Below are 18,412 nucleotides of genomic sequence, written 5' to 3' on the forward strand. Positions count from 1 at the left end.
CTGATCCTCCCCAGGGTCTTCTGTCCTCCACCCACCCAGGGCCCTCTGGCAGCACCTGCCGTCCACCTGCTGGCCATGCCCTATCCGTGCAGGGTGAGCCATCAGAAGCCACGTGACCGCGGGACACCGGCTTTGGAATCAAGTTCAAACAAAATCAAACAAAATGACCTCCGAGGCTCCTGTCAGCTTTAAGACTCTCAGAGCCTTCCTTAGTTACTCCTTGGTTAGTTATTTCATAATTAACAACAAAGCGAACACTGCAGGAACAGGCAAGCTAAACGAATAAAGGAGGCCGATCTGCTCACTGCACCCATGAAGCACATGATTGGGGACGGGAGAGTCGCGTCTGCCCGCGTGCCAGCGCCACTTGGTTCTCACAGCTCGCTGGGAGGAAATGAACATGATGTCCCTGGGACCGAACAGTTCTCTCGGAGGCTCCGGCACCGCCCCCCTTGTCCCCTCGCCGGGCTGTGGCTTCCTCGGGGTCTCCTGCCACGGCTCAGGCTGGGGGTCTCGGCTGCCCCGTGCCCCCAGCACAACAGTTCTGCCCGGTTGTTGCTTCCTGTGAGCCCAGAATAGGTGCTGCCATCTGTCACGTTTGGGATGTCATATGTACGCCGATGACTCACGAATCGCTGGGCCACCAAGAGGAAGGCGGGCGTGGAATCATCAGCCTCTCGAAGCGCGGCTGAGCGGCACGTGGAGACGAGGAGGGGCAGAGGAGGGGCTCTCCCGCAGGGGCTCTCCGCAGCCGGCCTCCCCTCTCCGCGGGCCAGAAGCCCAGAGGGTTCTCTTCGGCCCGGAGGGGCTCATTCTCCATCCGCAGCATCGAGGGGCCCTCAGGACAGTGCGTGTCTGGAGTGGGAGACCTTGTGGGTGCTGTTTGTGCAGGCCGGGGGGGTGCCCTGTGCCAGCGGGGCCGAGGCAGCGGCCTCCTGGGGGGTTCCGCTGTCCAGGGCCCGGGCCCCCGACGCGCCACTCCGGCCGCACACCAGGCGCTTCTCGTCCAGGAGGGAAAGGTGGTACTCGCACAGGTCGACCAGCGAGGCCACCTGCTCGTGGAGAGGCAGCATCTTGAACTTCCGCTGAGCCAGGTAAAAGAAAGCCTCCACGAAGCCCTGCAAGCACATGCCTGTGGACAAAGAGAGCAGCGGTGAGCGGGGCAAGGCCCCACGGCACCCGCCAGGCCGCCTCCTCCCCCGCCGCTTCCCTTCTGGAAACTTCAGCTTCGGGGTTCAAGTCCTAGGACGCCTACCCTGTGCCAGGCACCAGCCGGGCCTTCACCACCATCTGCGGATTCAAGCCCCTCATCAGTCCTCTGAGGTAGGCTTAATTCACACGGCTTGACAGACGAGGAAACTGAGTCTCAGAGAAGTGGAGCTGTCTGGGCCACGTCACGTGGGCGGAACGTGGCGGAGCTGGGATTTTAACCCGGGCCGAAGCCTTATTCCTCCGCACCGGCCTCACGGGTCCGCTTTAAAACCCAGCCCCTAAGTTTTCTAACAGTGAAGAAAGTAAGTTACGGAGAGAAACCTGAAGGTTTTAGCTCTTGACAGCTCTGGTTTCGTGGGTGCCTTGTCAAAACTTAGCCATTTTTACCTTAAAATGTGTGCATTTTGCTGTACGTAGATTTCACTTCAAAGAGTAAAATAAACCTGACCTCCTTCTCTCTACCCAAAATGCTATTCTAGACAGCAGTCCCACCACGTCCCTGAAACGTTCTTCTCTGACTTCACCTCCCAAGTTCCTACTCGTCCTTGGGATCTGAGCTCAAAAATCTCCAGCTCAGTAAAACTCTCCCTGATCCCCAGATTAGATGTGGCCCCTGGCACCCGCTTCCTGCATTTTCCTTGGCGGCACGGACTGCGGCTTCTTTCCTTGTTTGTGCGGTTGGTTCTTCAACTGTCTCTATCTTCCCTGCTGGGCTGCGAGCTTCAGCTCGCCACTCGTCCCCTGGCACCAGACCCTGGGGGCTCCAGATAGAATGTGTACGCGAGGGCATGAATGGATGAACAAATGAATTTGCGCTAGGTACTTCACTGACCTTGCCACTCACGACACCTTTTTGAGATCAGTGTTCTTACATCCCACTTTACAGATGAGGAAACTAACATTCAGAGAACATTCAGGCCATGAATGTTCCGCCCTGAACGTTCATGTAGGCCAGATAATAGTGACCTTGCAAATTCAAATTTGACTCTCAATTCTTTTTTTTCTTTTCTTTCCTTTTTTTTTTTTTTTTAAAGATTTTACTTATGCAAGATAAAGATCAAGAGAGAGCACAAATGGCAGGGAGGAGCAGAATCCCTCCTGAGCAGGGAGCTCAACGTGGGGTTCAATCCCAGGACCCTGGGATCATGACCTGAGCCGAAGGCAGACGCTTAACTGACTAAGCCATCCAGGCGCCCCTTAACTCTCACTTCTTTTAACTAAGTTGTGCTGCATGAAAAGTTCTGAGTCTTTTCAATGTCCAAGTGAAAATGAACCCCACGATTCAAAGTCATGGGATTCCTGGGCTCCTCAGGGCCGGTGACGCTTAGTATTGTAGAGGAGGCTGGCTTCACCCCTGCTAATCCATACCTTCCTAGTGGCCTAGCTTCCCCGCTCACCGCATTATTTAGGCTGCTGTCCTCAGGGAGAAGCCTGGCTGGGAGTTTGTAAATCCTGGCTTATATATGGACCCTGGGATCTGAGAGCTCTTTTTTGTTGGGAACTGGCGCAGAGCAAAGAAGCTGTTTCTTTGTCTCCTTCCAAGTCCATCAAAGCTTTTCTGCTCAGCTTTTCTGGACTCCAGATGCTCTGCCAGTGCCCTGCTCTGTTTGGCTCTGATGGGAGATGCTGATAAAGGGAATAGTAACCCTGGTGTAAAACCCTTTTAATGTAAACAGAGGCCTGGTGCAGACAGAGACACAGGGCCAAGGGGGGTTCCATCTGCTTCAAGAGACCGATATTTCTGGGGTGCCTGGGTGGCTCATTTGGTCGGGCTCTTGATTTTGGCTTGGGTTCTGATCTTGGGGTCAGGAGATTGAGGCCTGTGTTGGGCCCTGCACTCAGCAAGGAGTCTGCTCCAGATTCTCTTTCTCCCATCCCTCTGCCTTCCCCTGGCATGAGTGCATGCTCTCTCTCTTTTTTCTTTTTCTCTCTCTCCTAAATAAATAAATCTTTAAAAAAAAAAAAAAAGAAAGAGAGAGATATGGATGTTTCCTAATCACTGACAATGGGCCAGGGCTCTCCTAGATTGTGTGCATGAATGGGCATTTGTGCCGGCACGGGCGCTTGTCACCGGCAGTGGGAGGGGCAGATCCGAGCAGGCTGGAAGAGGCTGGGATCCAACGCCAGAGAGACCCAGCACAGCCCCAGCCCCCAGCGGCAGAAGTGTGTGATCTCACCCGTGCTACTCAAAGTGTGGTCGGCAGACGGGCACCCAGTCCAGGGACTGTGTGTCCCTGGTCCCTGACAAGATAAGGAGCCTGGGCCAGAATATAAATCACCCTCCTCATCACTCACATTGTTTAGCTCAGCTGGCAGTACTTTGTAGCCAGTCTTTCTCTGTAAAGGAAGCAGAGGGCATTTACATTCTGGCTCAAGCCTCTTGTCCAGGACGAGAAGGAACAATGGGTGGACTGCGGCTCCGAGCAGCCCTGGTCTACGGCCCTTCTCAGCTTTACGTGCATGACCTTGTCAAAATGCAGATTCTGGGGCGGGGCCTGAGACTCTGCATTTCTAACAAGCTTCCTGGTCGTGCCCGTGCTGGAGTAGCGAGCACTGAACACCTTTTACTCAATAAATATTTGTTTCCTTCCCTTAATTAAGTGCATAAGGCTGTGTTAAAGCTGTAATGCTCAGGGGAAAAAGAAAAATACAAGGACTTTTTTTTGGGGGGGGAAAGTATTATGGCTAAATCATCTGGAAGAAAACGTTCTACAATGAGAAATGAGATTTCGTGTGTTCTACTTGGTTTTCTTTATGCTTGTCTACATTTCCTGATTTTCTATAGGAAACACATACCCTATTTTGTCTTTTTATGGGGAATCTAAAAAAAAACCCAAACAAACAAACCCACCAAACGAATAAACAAACACAAAGCGAACCAGACCTATAAATTCAGAGAACGAACTGATGATTGCCAGACATGGTAGGGGGGCGGCGGTGGTGGACAAAATGGGTGAAGGGGAGATACAGGCTTCCCATTATGGAATCAATACCTCATGTACCCAGTTGTAAAATATGCAACGGGAAATTCTAGAGGGCTGAAAGAGGTGGCTAAGCAGCGGCAGCCACTTTTAATCGTGAACCCTTTGCTACTATTGGAATTTGAAGTTAAGTGCACATATGACTTTGAAGAAAAGGCAGAGTGCCAGCTTCCTGCATACATGTTATACTTTGATAAAGGTTATATACATGCAGGGAAAACGGAAGCGGAAGGGAAGGGCGCTGCACACTATTGACAGGAGTCAGGCTGGCTGTGCCAGGCGCTCAGATCCCGAGTATGACTCCCATCGTGCAGATGAGGAAACAGAGGCCCCGAGAGATGAAATAACTTGCCCTCCAGCCCCATGCTGGTAAGTGGCTGGTAAGTAACTGGGATTTGAACCCAGGCCTCACACACTGCTGATTCTGCATCTGATTCCTGCAATAAGGAATGCGCAAAGCAGGTAGGGCTCTGATGGCAGAGATGAACTGGGAGCAGTGGGCTTGGCTGGGAACAGGGAGGTGGGGCATGTGGCCTAGTCAGAACCCAGGGTGCCTGCAGCAGGACAGGTGGAGAAGGGCGCAGCTGGATGAGACTGGGAAGGGCTGGAAGGCTGGGGGACAAGCCAGTTGTGGAGTTCCAGGCCTAGAACAGTCTGAGCATATCCTCCAGTCAAGGGGTGTGTGTGTCCTATTTTGTGACAGCGATAGAAACATCATGGGATTTGCTTGTTTGCCTTAATTCCTCAAATGAAATCGTGTGTGTGTGGGGGGGGGGGGGGCGGGGGTGGTGGCTTGGAGCCCTGCCCTCCCAGACCGTCCTCACCAGAAACGACTCATCTAAGGGAATCTTGGCTCTTCATACCCAGCCGAGCACCAGCCCTCCCGTTGCTCTAAAAGCCTCGTCTGGCACCTGCATTTTACAGAAGAGAGGACCGGGAAGTGAGGCCCAAGTCAGAGCCAGTGACTGGCAGGAGCGGAACTAGATCCCAGGTCTCCTGACCTCAAACTGCACCACCACGACCAGCATAAGAAAGCAAAGCCGACACTTCTCAGGCCAGGGACTGGGGACAGGGCCTGAGAGCCCCTCATTGTCTGCTCAACCCTACTGAGTGTGTCTAAGAGAGTCTGAAGGCCAGGGAGGCTTGGAAGAGGGATGCCCCCAAACTATACACCACGAGGACACGGGTGGCTGGCTCCCCCCACAGCCAGGCTGAGGGGCTGTAGGTTTGAGTTTGACAGGACATGGTTCTTGCATCTCATTTCATCCAGTGGCCCAGGAAGTGGTGGCCAGACCCGGGTCAATATTCCCTGTGCTTGAGAGAATGGAAAGTGCTTAAGTCTCTGTGGGCTGGGGGTGGGAGGAAGAGGGAGGAGGAAATGTACTGGAGATAATCCAAGTTACCTTCTGGGGCGGGGCGGGGGGTGCCGGTCTCTCCTGCCTTTTCCAGATCCTCCACGGACAGTCCCCATGTTCTCTCTGGGTCTTTCCCCTTCCTTCTTACTATTTATTATAAAATACAGTGACAGTGCCAGCAGAAAGCATAGGGAAGCTCACGAATGTCCTCCCCTCTAGAAACTAAGTGTCCTTGATGACTGACCCTCTCTCCACTCTCTTTGTCCACGGAAGATGGGCTTTCACTCAATTGTAATATACGTGTACAAAATTTTGTACCTATTATGGCTTAAAACGATAGCATAAATATTTTTGTATGTTGCTATGCAGGCTTCATAACATTATTTTAATAGTTGTATAATATTCCATCAAACCTTGCTTTGCATACCATTTCGCCATACCCCCCCACTGCTAGATGCTGAAACTGGTTCTATTTTCTTCACTATTTTTGAGAAGTAGATCAGAAGCACTTGGTACATCACTGTTTTTATTTCTGATTCGTGTATTCTCTTGCAATGAAACCCTAGGAATCTGGGTTGGGTTTTTTTTTTTTTTTATGTTAAGTCTGGTTTTGGTAATTAATTTCATGTTGAAAATACTTAAACCTTATAGAGTCCTCCAACGGACCAAGCACATGAATGGGTAGTTCGCTTAGGTTAGCAAGTAAGAGAGAAAACATCCAGTCCCCACCCAAGCCCCAGAGCTCTATTGCTCATCCATTAACCAAAATGCAGAATAACAATAATAGGAAGTTAGTGGTGAAGTTGCCATGGATGGTTGAAAAGTAGTTTGGCAAAAGTTTTAAGAGCCGTTCAAGTATTTCAAAATATTCCTTCCAAAGGAAAACACAATGTACACAGTGGTATTCGTCATCAACTCACTTATACTAACAGTGTGTGTTGGGGGAGTGTGGTACTAGACTTCTAGGGCCTTTTTATATCCTTCTTTCTACTTTCCTGTATTTCCCAGATAAGATGATGCATGTTCACTGTTGATAATAATTAAAAAATAATTTATATTATAAACAATGAATCTTGGAACACTGAAAAAATAAAATAAAATTTAAAAAAAGTAAAATAAAATAAAAAAATACCCCGATCCAGCCTCTAAGTTCTGGCGGTCTGTGATGCTTGCCTTGGCCCATCCCTAGATGGAATAAATGGCCTTTCCTTGGGGCTTCTCCTTGTTCCTTGCTCTATATTGGGACAAATCCCTGGGGATGAGGCTGTCTCCCCAGTGGGACTGTGTACTCCTGGAGGCAGGGACGTTGCCCCAGTCTTCTCTACATCCTCAGTGCCCAGTACAGCCCGGCATGCAGCAGGCACTGAAAATGGTCCGTTCTGTCTACTTGAATAGACTGAACTTTTTAAGCAATCTTGCGAGGCAGGTGTGACTGTGCCCATCTTCCAGCTGAGGACAGCAGGGTAAGGCAAGCGGCAAAGGGAAAGACACCTATGAAAGCTCTTCTCTTAGACAATGTGCAGATTTATGAGCCGAAGATGGTCCAGACTAGTGGCTTTAGGAGGACTTGTGAAAATACAGGCTTCAAGCCTCACCCTAGGAGTTCCTGCTTCTGAAGTTCTGAGAATTTGCACTTCAACCACGTTCCCAGGTGGTTTTGAGGGTGCTGGTCCAGTGACCCCACTTTGAGAACTCATCCCTTCCTCCTCATTCTCCCTCCCACTGCTGAGTCTGTCTGTACACATTCCACTCTGGAAAACCCATCTGGAAAAAGTGGCTATCAGCAAAAGGACCTGCCCCCGAACTTTGAGAAGCTTGACTTTGGGCTAAAAATGTCTGCATTTTAAGACAATCTCATCGAGTTATTTTTAAAATCAAATGATGGAGCTGAAAAACCATGAAATTTTTCCAGCTTGGCTTTAGTTCTCTCTTGGTTTCTGAGAAACCGCATATCCCTGGTTTCTCCTGGCATCAACACTGACCACTAAGTGGGGCAGAACTCCACTGCCCTCTGCAAGGCCTGCCCTTCTCTAGCTGTACTGAGGGCCATGAGACTGGAAGGGTTTACAGGCCAGGCCACAGAAAGCCCTGTAGCCCATGGTCAGACTCTAGGTTCCATGTTGAGGAAGATGGGAAGCCACTGGGGACACAGGAAAGGACGTGGTCATTGTGGCTGCTGTGTTGAGACCAGGAGGAGGGGCCCAAGTGAAGAGATAGCAAGGAGATCCCTTGGGGGCTACTGCACTGGTCTAAGCGAGGGCTGCTGGCAGCTTGGACCAGGGTGGAAGTGGCGGAGGAGGTGAGGACAGAGCCTGAGGGCAGTGATGTGGATGTGAGGGGAAGTCAGGAGCCCTTAGGAAGGAGGGCCTCTCACACCAGAGGAGGACAGGCCTTCCCCTCAAGGCCTGTGGTTTTCAAACATTTTTAACATAAAATAACCTGGGGACCTTGCCTGAAATCCAGGTTCCTGTTCCCATCTCCTGGGGATTGTGAATGGGCCATGAGGGCCCTGAAACTGCACTGGTAACTACAGTGTGGGTAATTCTGCACCATGGGTGATCAGGCAACTCTGGGTCAACGCTCCATCTTGGCCATCCCCTTAAAGGCTCTCGAGGAGGCAGTGGAATAAAGAAGTGAAGAGCGTGCTCTCTGAGAAGCCTAGTACTGGGCTAGCCCTGCTGTGGGTATTTGAGAACCACGGGAGAGGCCCAGAACAAACTTTGTTCTCTGAAACCCCACTGCCCGCCCCTCCTTGCCGTCTTCGTCTGCTTGGACTGCTGTATACCGCATCTGCCGGAGCCTGGGCGGCTTAAACAGCATAGACTGAGTCTTCTCACAGTTTGGAGGCTGACAGTCCAAGTTCAGGCTGCCAGCAGGTTTGAGCTCTGGTGAGAGCTCTCTTCCCGCGTGCAGACGGCTGCCTTCTCGCTGCGTCCTCAGATGGCCCCGACAGAGAGCGAACCGGCTCTCTGGCGTCTCTTCTCATAAGGACACCAGCCCTTTGGATCAGGGCCCTGTCCTTAGGACCTCCTTTAAACTCAGTTACTTCCTTAGAGGCCCTGGCGCCAAGTACAGTCACACTGGGGATTAGGGTCTTAACAATTCCGTAGCCTCCCGACTTCTCGGTTCTGCTACGGCTCCCCCAGCCCTTGGAGACACTCTCCCTTACCACCACCTGAGCCTTAGGGATCACCTGAGCCATTGAGGGGAAATAGAAGAGACCTTCCCCCTCTTCCCTGCCCCCTGTCAGCTCCCTGAGAAACCCCTCGTGGCTCTCACTTGGAATTGGAGGTGTCTCTTTGGTAACATTACTGTAGTGACCTGTCACCGTAAATGCAGTGACAATGAACAACACTGGTTAATAATTATGGAGCCCTCATTAGGGGCCAGGCCCTGAATTAAAGGCTTCAAGTGCATTATTTAATCCCACAGGAGCCCTACGCAGCGGGTGTCCCTACCAATCCCATTTTACACTCAAGAGATTTGTCAAAGTCACACAGCTGGAAGCTGGAAGGAACAGGGACTGTTCTCGAAACTTCTTTACTCCCTAGCTGCTTTGAGAGCCTTCAGATTCCTTCGGGTCCTTGAGAAGGAAGAGATGACGCCTGCCTGGCAGTGGCGGAGGCCCGGACCCCACCCATCTCGGCCGGATGTCAGCAGGAGGGCGAAGATCCGAGGGTCCCTGCCAACAGGCTTTGCCCACTTGCCTCCCAGGCCTGTTGAGTATTTTTTGCAACTTTATTTGGGTTGACGGGTGTTGCTGGAGAAAGCAGCCTTTGAAACATTCCGGATGTGGCCATATGCATGTCTCCCACCCAAGACCGTCACTTGCACATGGGGACGCAGCCCCTGACAGAACATAGCGTCATTCCGTCAGCCAGGGAGGGTGAGGGTGGGCCCACGGGCTCCTTCTGGCCTCAAAAGACCTCGGGTCCCTACCCATAGGGAGGGGTCCTCGCACACAGGACTTAATGAGAGTGCTGGCGGCCGCTCTCCCACGATCCCATTCTCCATTCTGGGGCCCACGGACGGAATCAGCAACAACACCTTGCCCGTTGACAGAGCATCTCCGTGTGTTCATCTGGTTCCCCGCGTCTTGTTCAGAAAATGACGCTGCGACAGGCACGAGGAGTGCAGGCCCAGAGAAGCCAAGTGGCTCCCACAGGTGGACAGGGCAGCATTAAACCCATGCCTCCCTGATGCTCAGACCCCCGGTGCTTGTCCTGCATCGCGCCTTCTTAACGTGACACTTACGTATTCTTTTACAGTTCGCAGAACACGTTTGCGTCGATGATATAATTAAATCCAAATCATTGCATACAGCCGGGGATATTAACTCTGACTGAGTAGGAGATACTGTTTCCCTCTCAAAAATGCCCGAGCTTCCTTGCTATAATTCCATTTCAAGGTACTGGTGTGCTGGGCGAGGCCAGCCACCTGCCAGTTCCTCCTCTCTCCCTAGCCTTTCCATCTTTCTTATGACCCACCTAGAACAGATGTGTTTGCCTGATAGTGAAAGTCTAATGGTGTAAGTATACGGGCTTTCTGTTTGGAATCGTCGGTAGGAAATAAAGCTGAATGATCTGGACTGGAATGAGCTCAGCGATTCCCATCTGGGGGGTGGCATGTTCCCCACAAGGGCTGTCTGGGAAGCCTGCACCAGCTCCAAGGTTATGAATCACCAGAACCTCCCCTCCATTCTTAGGGCACCTCACCTTGCAGCCTGGTTCCCTGCCACACAGGGTCTGCAGCCACACCATCCCCCTAGACGTGAGCGTGGTCTCTGCAGGCCAGCGCTGGGGTCTCGAAGGACTCCACATGGGGAGATGGAACTGGGGCATTTCCCACAAGACAGCATCGGGCTCATGGGACAGTGACTGGGGGTCAGATGCACTGGTCTGGGTCCAGCTGTGCCGTGTACTCTCAGCCTTGTCTTCAGCAAGTGGCTTCACCTCCCCAGACCTCTGTTTCTGCATCTGTGAAGTTTGCCAAATGGCTTTTACAAGGTCCCGCCCAGAGGAAGCCCAACGGGGCGCTTAGTAACAGCAGTGCCAAAGCCTCAGGCTACGTCCCCACCTGGATTTCTGTGCCCTCCCCACGTGTCCTGCCCTACTCTCATGACATTGACTTCATTTGCTTCTTTGGTGGTGGACAGCTGACTGCTTGTGTCCACACTAGAATGTCATGAGGCCAAGCTGTCTTCACCTCCACATCCAGCAGCCCTAGTGCAGGTGCTCAACAGTTGTTTGTGGAGTAAACGAGCAGACTGGCTGGGCTGGCAGGGAGGACAAGTCACGAAGGGGGTCAGGAGACGGGTTCTCAAAATGGTCTCTGCCCTGCGGGGCTTTGGAATAATCACCTCCCCTCTTCAGGCCTCAGTTTCCCCTTCTGCAAACTGGGTGATTTCCTGGGACTCCAGAAGCATGGGGAGGGATGGTGGCTTCTGACTGTTTTAAAAAATGGTAGTGACAAAAATCATTTATTGGGGGCACCCTGCCTACTGGGATGCACATGTGCATTCTCCCTGCGCGCTCCTATAATCTCATGGCAAACCTGAGTGGTCCTGCCCCCTGCCCAGAGTCACACTGTTGGTCAGTGGTCTTTCTGAGGTTCCCACTACTGTTCTGCATTGCCTCTCCCCAAACCAGATGGAAACCTCCAGAAGGCCCGTCCTTTCGGGGAAGAAGGAGAGCGCCGCCTCACTCCCACCGCTCCCCGCAGCGAACAGCTCGAGAACAGAATGGCATGCACCCAATCACTGTATTTACGCACTACAGCGGCGGCAAGTCACCATCACCTTTGTCCTTGTCTGGATGGAAAAATTAGTAAGTGTCAGGAATGAACCATAAATAGACCTTGCAGGAAAATCATTATCGCCAGGAGCCTGTGACACCCGAGTAACAAACACAACCAACGTCGAAAGCAGCTTCTCCATCATTTCGTCCGGCACAGGTCACACTGCTGGACGGTGTGGAGTGGCCCCAGGTCCCGCTCCAGTCCCAGCCAGCGTCACCCAACTCCACTGCGACAGACACAAGCCCCTGAGTCACTGGCGGGGCGGTGGGGCTACAGGACCCAGCTCCACTTTCTGCAACGCCATGGAGCGATTCCAGACATTTCTGGTGGGATTAACGGCTCCAGAAGAACCTTCTGAGGCCCAACACTCATTCCTCAGCAAGTGGTCAATACCTCTGGCTTGGAAAGGATTTCAGAGCTAATGCAGTCTAGGCCCTCACAGGACAATGACACTCAAAATAATAAGAACTAGTAGGAGTCGTGCTTGGTATGTACCAGGCACTGTGGCGAGCTCCCTAGGGACGCCTCTCCTTTCATCCTCAAGACAAAATCTGGGTGGTAGACGCATTTATAACTCTTGAGGGGGTTCACCAGTATTTCATGACAGAGCAAATGCTTTTGTCTTGGGTTCTGTTAGCTGGGCGCTGTGGGCTTCTGGGGTGCACCGAGGTACAGACGTCCAGGCAGAGTCCCACCGCCTGCAGTGTGGGACTCACACCCGGGCTCTGTGAATCAGGTCTCATCAGCCCTACTCAGAGAGGCAGGGAGGGATCCCAAGTCCCACAGAAGCCCAATTGTTGCTGGTACTTTCTATCTGCAGGTCCCTGGTGAGATTCCGAGCCATGGTTGTCCTCCCTGGCATTGCTAACAATGGGCATCTGGCCCCCATTTGGTCTTCTCTAGAGGTGGGATGCGTATTATCTCCCAGGAGACCCCCTTCTCACCATGTTGAAATGTGCCAAGCCCCCACAGATCTCCCTTTTCAGAGAGCAAATCTAACTCTTCGTCCCCACGGCAGCCTGGCTCTAGGGGGCATGTTTGCTGTCCAGAGCAGAGGGCGAAGTGAGTGAGTGAGTGTGTGTGTGTGTGTGTGTGTGTGTGCGCGTGCGCGCGCGCGCGCTGGGGAGCAGATAGGGTCAGAACACAGAGGAAGCAGCAGAGAATTGCAGGAGAGGCAGGAAAGCCCGCAGAACACCTATGGGAGAGAGCTGGGTGGTCTGGAGTCTGTGCCTGGACCCCTCTCCCCTCCGGCCCCCAGCACTTTCTTCCCTTCTCATGAACTGGGCCCAAAGGCCATCAAACACACTATTTAAAGGCTTGACATTGCAGCTCACCTTCCTAGCTCCGGTTCCACATCAGCCAAACTGCCCACGGGGATGTTGTGTACCCCCCATGGGTGGGCTTCCATCCCCTTCCCCTCTACTAGAACCTTTCCTGAGAAAAGCCTGGGTACCTTCCGTTCCCCTTCCTAGCTCCCTCTGGGCATCAGTCAGTGGGGAAGCCTCCCTCCTTAAAGTGTGTTCTCCATACTTCTCGGATGCCCCACTTTCTGGCTTTTCTTTTTATCCTTCTAGCAACTCCGGACTCAGGGGTCCAGTGTTCTGCTGGCTCTTCTCTGGTTTGTGGGTGTGGGGTCCTGCAGGGCTCTCTGCCTGGGCCCAGGGCTCTCTCTTCCTGTCATTCATTCCCTAGGCTTTAAAATACCTGCCAGGAATCAATGCTCCAATCCCGAGCTCCAAGGCGGACGGCTTTTCTGCCACCGGGCTATCTCATTAGCATCTCAAAGAGCCTGTTAGAAATGGCTCTCCCCGTCTTCCCTCTCCACCCTGCTTTGCCTTAATTTGTACCATTTCAATAAATACTATCTCCACCCACCTCACTGCTCAACCCAGAAGTCGGAGAGCCATTTTTGAAACTCCTCTCCCACAGCTCCCATCCCTCTCCACCATCGCCAACCACCCCCACCAAGGCCAGGCTCCCCTGGACTCCCAGCGACGTCCTCACTGGTCTCCCCGCTTCCAGCACTGCCCCTTCCAACACAGCCTCCAGAATGAGCTTTCAGAAACACGTACTCTGCTGTCATCTCCCCGAGAGCATGCAGAGCAACAGCCGCTTCCTTAACCTGCTAGAAGCCGCAGCAAGATCTGGCCCCGCCCTCTTCTGCAGCCGCCCCACCCCCTCGTGCCAGAGCCCCCTCTCAGCCTGTGTGCACCCCCCACCCTCTGCCAGCTTCTGTTCCCTAGAACCTGCCGCACCCTCTCCCACCTCAGAGCTTTTGTCATTTATCGTTCCCTCTGCTGGAACATTCTTTCCCTCAAGTCTTCACCCCCCCTTAGAACTTCGACCTCAGCTGCGATGCTCTTACGGACAGATGTCCCTGAAACACCTCCTTTACATAAATTAGGTCTCCTCCGCTAGTCTCCTTGAAACTTAGTTATTTTATCTCACAGAGCTCAGCACATGTAAATACGGGCTTATTTCTGTGTTTCTATGTTTAATCTCTGTCTGCCTCCGCTACCAGACTGTCAGGGGGCCACGAGACCGGGGAGTCCTACAGGTCACCGCACACGCGGTCACTAACGTTAGTAGACTGATTGCAATATAGACGCATAACGCATGGCAAAAGTAGGTGTCCGGCGAATGCTAATTCTCTCCTCCTCTCCCACCGCTTGGGCACGGACAGCATGCTGCAAGCACACACACAGGCCCATGTTCAGTCAGGGTCTGTCTCTTCTGTGCTGCTAGGTGACCTTGGCTCATTCCCTTCACTTCTGGGAGCCTCAGTTTCTATCCACCCTGCCCAGCTCTTGTGGGGTTTCAGTGAGAGAATACAGATGTAAGGGGCCGGTCCTGGGCTGGGCACATGAGGACACCCCAAAATCTGAGCTTCTTTGTTTCTTGTCTCTAGGTGATCAGAGAGGCCAAGTCTGGCAGGCGAACCGTCTGCCATCCTGGAGGGCAGTGTTGGACTCTCCATCCATTGTATTTGTTTCCCAAGAATGGGCACTCTTGGGTGGGACGGGCAAGTCACGCTAACTCACTCACCGAAGGCAGCGCTCTTCCCTGTGCCCCATGTTTGCCCTCCAGTTAACGGGCTGCACTTTTTGGAATTTAAGGAAGACCAGAGTCTGGAGCCTTGGGAGTGGGGGCGCCCCCTTGCCAGGAGGATCCAGCCTGGTCCTTAAGGGGAGACCCCTCTGTGGAACTCTGGGGAGCCAGCCTGTCACTGACAGGCAGATCAGTGTCAAAAACAAGATTGCGAAGTGGGTTTCAGCTTGACTCACATTAAGAATGTCACTTCCGAGCGCAAATGAGAGAGAAGAGAAATGCTCTTTTATGCGGGAGTTTATTTTTATCACTTTGTCAGAGAGAAATTGCAGCCCCGAGGGCACTGGAGCTGCACAGAATTACCCAAAACATTAACATGCAAATTACCTTCTTTAGAGAAGGTAATTTTATTAGTGCAAGAAACTAATTTCTTTCACTGTGCTCGTGCTCAGGAGCAGTGCTGTCTGGCGGCCAGTCGGGGCCACCACAAATGGAGGACTGTGGGGGTCCTGAACTGGGTTGGGGTTCTACTATCTGCTATACACCTACAGTGTCATAGCTGGTGCTATATACTGACAGTGTCATAACTGGTTACCATGGGTGCGCGAGTGTAGACAGCAAGTGACTTGCTAGAGATCATATAGCGTGAGTGGCAGAAGAGGCAGAGCTGAGGTCACGTGTCCTGTGTCTAGGTAACTGGGTGAGCGACAGGGAGCCATGAGGGTCGGGGAAGTGGCCACTCTGAGGATAAGGAGCAGGGACATTCCATCTGTCTATTCTTTCCTTCATTTATTCACTTATTTACTCATCCTTTCAATAAATTTTCACGGCACTAAGCCCTGGGCCCTAGAGGCGAATCAGGCATGGGCTTGGCATCCACTGGGGCCGGGTGGAGAGGGATATAGATGTCCACAAACCCCATCAAGCAAGGGGAGGCCTTCTAGAGGACTGTGCCGACAGGGGACAGAACACAGGACTAAGCGGGCTGGTTGGCAGGGAAGCAGGGAGACGGGCCTGGATGGAGGCTCTGCAAAGGAGGGTCAGGAGGGTCTCGGGTAGGCATTGTCTAGATGGTCAAGGAAGGGAAGGCTACTACAGGCAGGGAGAAAAGCAGGAGCAGAGGCCCGAAATGAAGCCTGCTGGTCTGTCTCAGAGTAGCCCATGCAGCTGCTGCTGCATGGGGTATGTGGGAGGGGAGTGGAGCTCCGATGAGGGGCTGGGGTGGCAGGGGATGACGAGGCAGCTGGCCAGCAGACCCTGTAGGGCGGGTTCAGAACAGAGCCATGTTCCCCTGAGACTTGCGGAGGGAGGGAGGGTGTTCCCAAGGCCTGGAGTGCCAGAATGACAGAAGGTTGTATGAGGCTGCGCTTACATAAGGCTTCCTCCTCCCTTCACAGACGTGATCAGTGGGGAAGTGTGGGCAGAGACACCCACCTGCTACCAAGAAGAAAGCACCTCAGTCATGTAAGGTCTCGCAGAACAGTTCAGGTGCACACCCTTTCCCACCCTGCGTTGGTTGGCAGCTGCCTCCTAGGAGCATTGGGGCGGGGGGTGGGGTTGGGTGGGCGGGCACGGGGAACTGCTCCCCTGGCGCAGTAGCTGTCTTTAAGGGAAGCCAAAGGGAAAAGTGTCTATTTCAAGTAAGCAGAGAGCCATCGTGGAGACTCTGAGTGGGTATGCATTATCTCAGGCTTTCTCAACCTCGATACTCTCCACATTTGGGGCTAAAAAATGCTTTGTTGGGGAATCTGTCCCATGTAATGCAGAATGTTAAGAAGCATCCTTGGCCTCTGCCCACTAGAGGCCAATAGCAACTTTCCTCCTTCCCTAGTTGTGATAACCAAAAACACCTCCAGACATGACCAAATGCCCTCAGGGCCATGGGAGGAGGTACAAAGTCAACTCCCCATTGAGAACCACTGGTCTACCTAGACCTCAGTGTAGACTTAATGAAGGCTGACACACTTGACTACGAGAAGTCCCAAATCTCCCAGTGAGGTGCAGGGCAGCCCACGGGTATGCTGTCTGCCTTTTCCCCTCTCCCATGTGGCAAAGGATGGGGCAGAGTGTAGGTTTCATTGCATGTCATATATTGGCCATCTCAAAAATAAATGTGTAACTTAATTCCTAGAAAGATCTAGGAAAAAGAGCAAGGTAGTGAGCCAATGGATGGCAGGTGGCTCTCCCATTAACTTACCAGGGTCTCAGAGGCCCTAGGATTCAGGGTCTCACCTGTAAAGCAAAGGTGTTGGTAGGTGATCTCTCGGGCATTTCTAGTTTTAAACACTATGATTCTATGGCAGTAAACACACATTGGAGGATGCTACCAGTGAATACTGAAGTTGGACCCATGTGAGAGATGGGGGACCTTGGGCTGGATAAGGCTCTATCTTGGCTAACTTGGTCATTTTCTTGGCTAGAGACAGAGACTGGTCAGGTGGATCATAAGACTCTCATTTCATTCTCAGGTTAAATGACCAAGTCCAGATTTCACCAAGAATTCATGGAAAATCTTGAAAAGGCCTATATATTAAATATTTCTGGAATGCTTGGGATTGGTAGTTCCTCAAAAAACATTAGAATTAGAAGACAAAGAATTTTGGCTCTGCCACTCATTAGCTGAGTGACCCTGGGCACATTACTTAACCTCTCTGAGCCTTGGGTCTCTTCTCTATAACTTGGAATAGAAAGAGTAACTCTCCAGATTGATGTGAAAAGTGTAAAATGTATATAGAGCACTTCAAGCTTCAGCACTGACATAGAAAGAGCTTGGAAGTCATCACTCCCATCCTCACAATAAGAAAAAAGATGAGCAAACTGAAAACCAATGACTTTCCTTATGTCCATCAGAGAATTGAGGTCACAGGGCAAAGTGCCATCCTGAAAATGGGACAGACATGTGAAAACAGAGAATCATAGCCAAGGTCAGCTTACCAGGAGCAGTGGCTGCTGGAGACAGTAACTGGTAGGAATGCTTCATTGGTGATTGAGGAATTGCTAGAGGCTGAGTGTGGGACCCTGTCTTAGGGGTTCTCCACACTTCTGTGGGTTTTATCCCCAGAGACCCACTGGGTTCTCAAAGTGGTGATTGGAGAAAAACTCCACAAGCTTCAGGCACAGGGTGTGTGTGGGGAAGTAATCTTTTTGAAATATGCTCTGAATGTTCTCCATAAAACAATACTGACCTCAAAGGAGACTAGTTTCCCAGAGGCTTATCTGACCCTAGCGAAGGGCATTTAGACAACTCCAACCCTTTCAGCCTTCCTCTCTCACAGAAGGGTAGGAAAAAAAAAAAAAAGCCTAAGAAACACTTCTGGATGTCACAGTCCAGAGACTCAAGCCCACTAAGAAATTGAGATTTAGTCACAAGATTAGCAAATGCTCTATCTCTCCAGTACTTCCTGCTACATCAAAAGGGCTCCAATGTAACAACACTGGATAACAATTGACAGCTCCAAGACCAAGACTCTGTTCAAGAAGGAGTTTTTTTTTTTAAGGAAATCCCAAGGACCAGAGAGAGAGAAAATAAAACCAAGGAAACTAAAGCTTCTAGCACCTACAGCTACAGCAAACATTAGAACCCAGCTTCTAGTTGGGTCAATATAAAGCTTCTCACTGAGAGCTGCATTACCTCAGTTCCTACTACCTGATCTACCATGTCTGGCTTTAAACAAAAAATTCTGAGATCTGCCAAAAGACAAGAAAAAAAAAAATGTGTCTGTAGAGACAAAGCAAGCATCACAAGTAGACACAGCTATGACACAATGTTGGAGTCATGCAATGGAGAATTAAAAATAATGATGAATAACATGTTAAGGGCTCTAATGGAGGGAGTAGACAACATTCTAGAACAGATGGGTAACATAAGGAGAGAGAGGGAAACTCTAAGAAAGAATAAAAAAAAATGTTGGAAATAAAAAACACCAAAACAGAAATAAAGAATGCCCCTGGTGGACTCATCTGTAGACCAGACAGAGCCGAGGAAAGAGTCAGTGAGCCTGAAGACATGTCAATTGAAAT

At 51.5% G+C, this 18,412-nt stretch overlaps 1 protein-coding gene across 4 annotated transcripts in view; it reads right to left on the minus strand.

Moving 5' to 3' along the window:
- Positions 1-212: 212 nt before the first annotated feature.
- Positions 213-18,412, minus strand: part of TTLL11 (tubulin tyrosine ligase like 11) — a 220,894-nt gene continuing 202,694 nt past the window's right edge. For all 4 annotated transcript variants that reach the window (XM_047700186.1, XM_047700185.1, XM_047700184.1 and 1 more), the window contains one exon: positions 213-1,132. In XM_047700186.1, the coding sequence (XP_047556142.1) occupies positions 840-1,132 (293 nt within the window). In that variant the 3' untranslated portion in view covers positions 213-839. The remainder of the gene's footprint in view (positions 1,133-18,412) is intronic.

This window comes from Lutra lutra, chromosome 13 (genome assembly GCF_902655055.1).
Source record: "Lutra lutra chromosome 13, mLutLut1.2, whole genome shotgun sequence".
Lineage (NCBI taxonomy): Eukaryota > Metazoa > Chordata > Mammalia > Carnivora > Mustelidae > Lutra > Lutra lutra.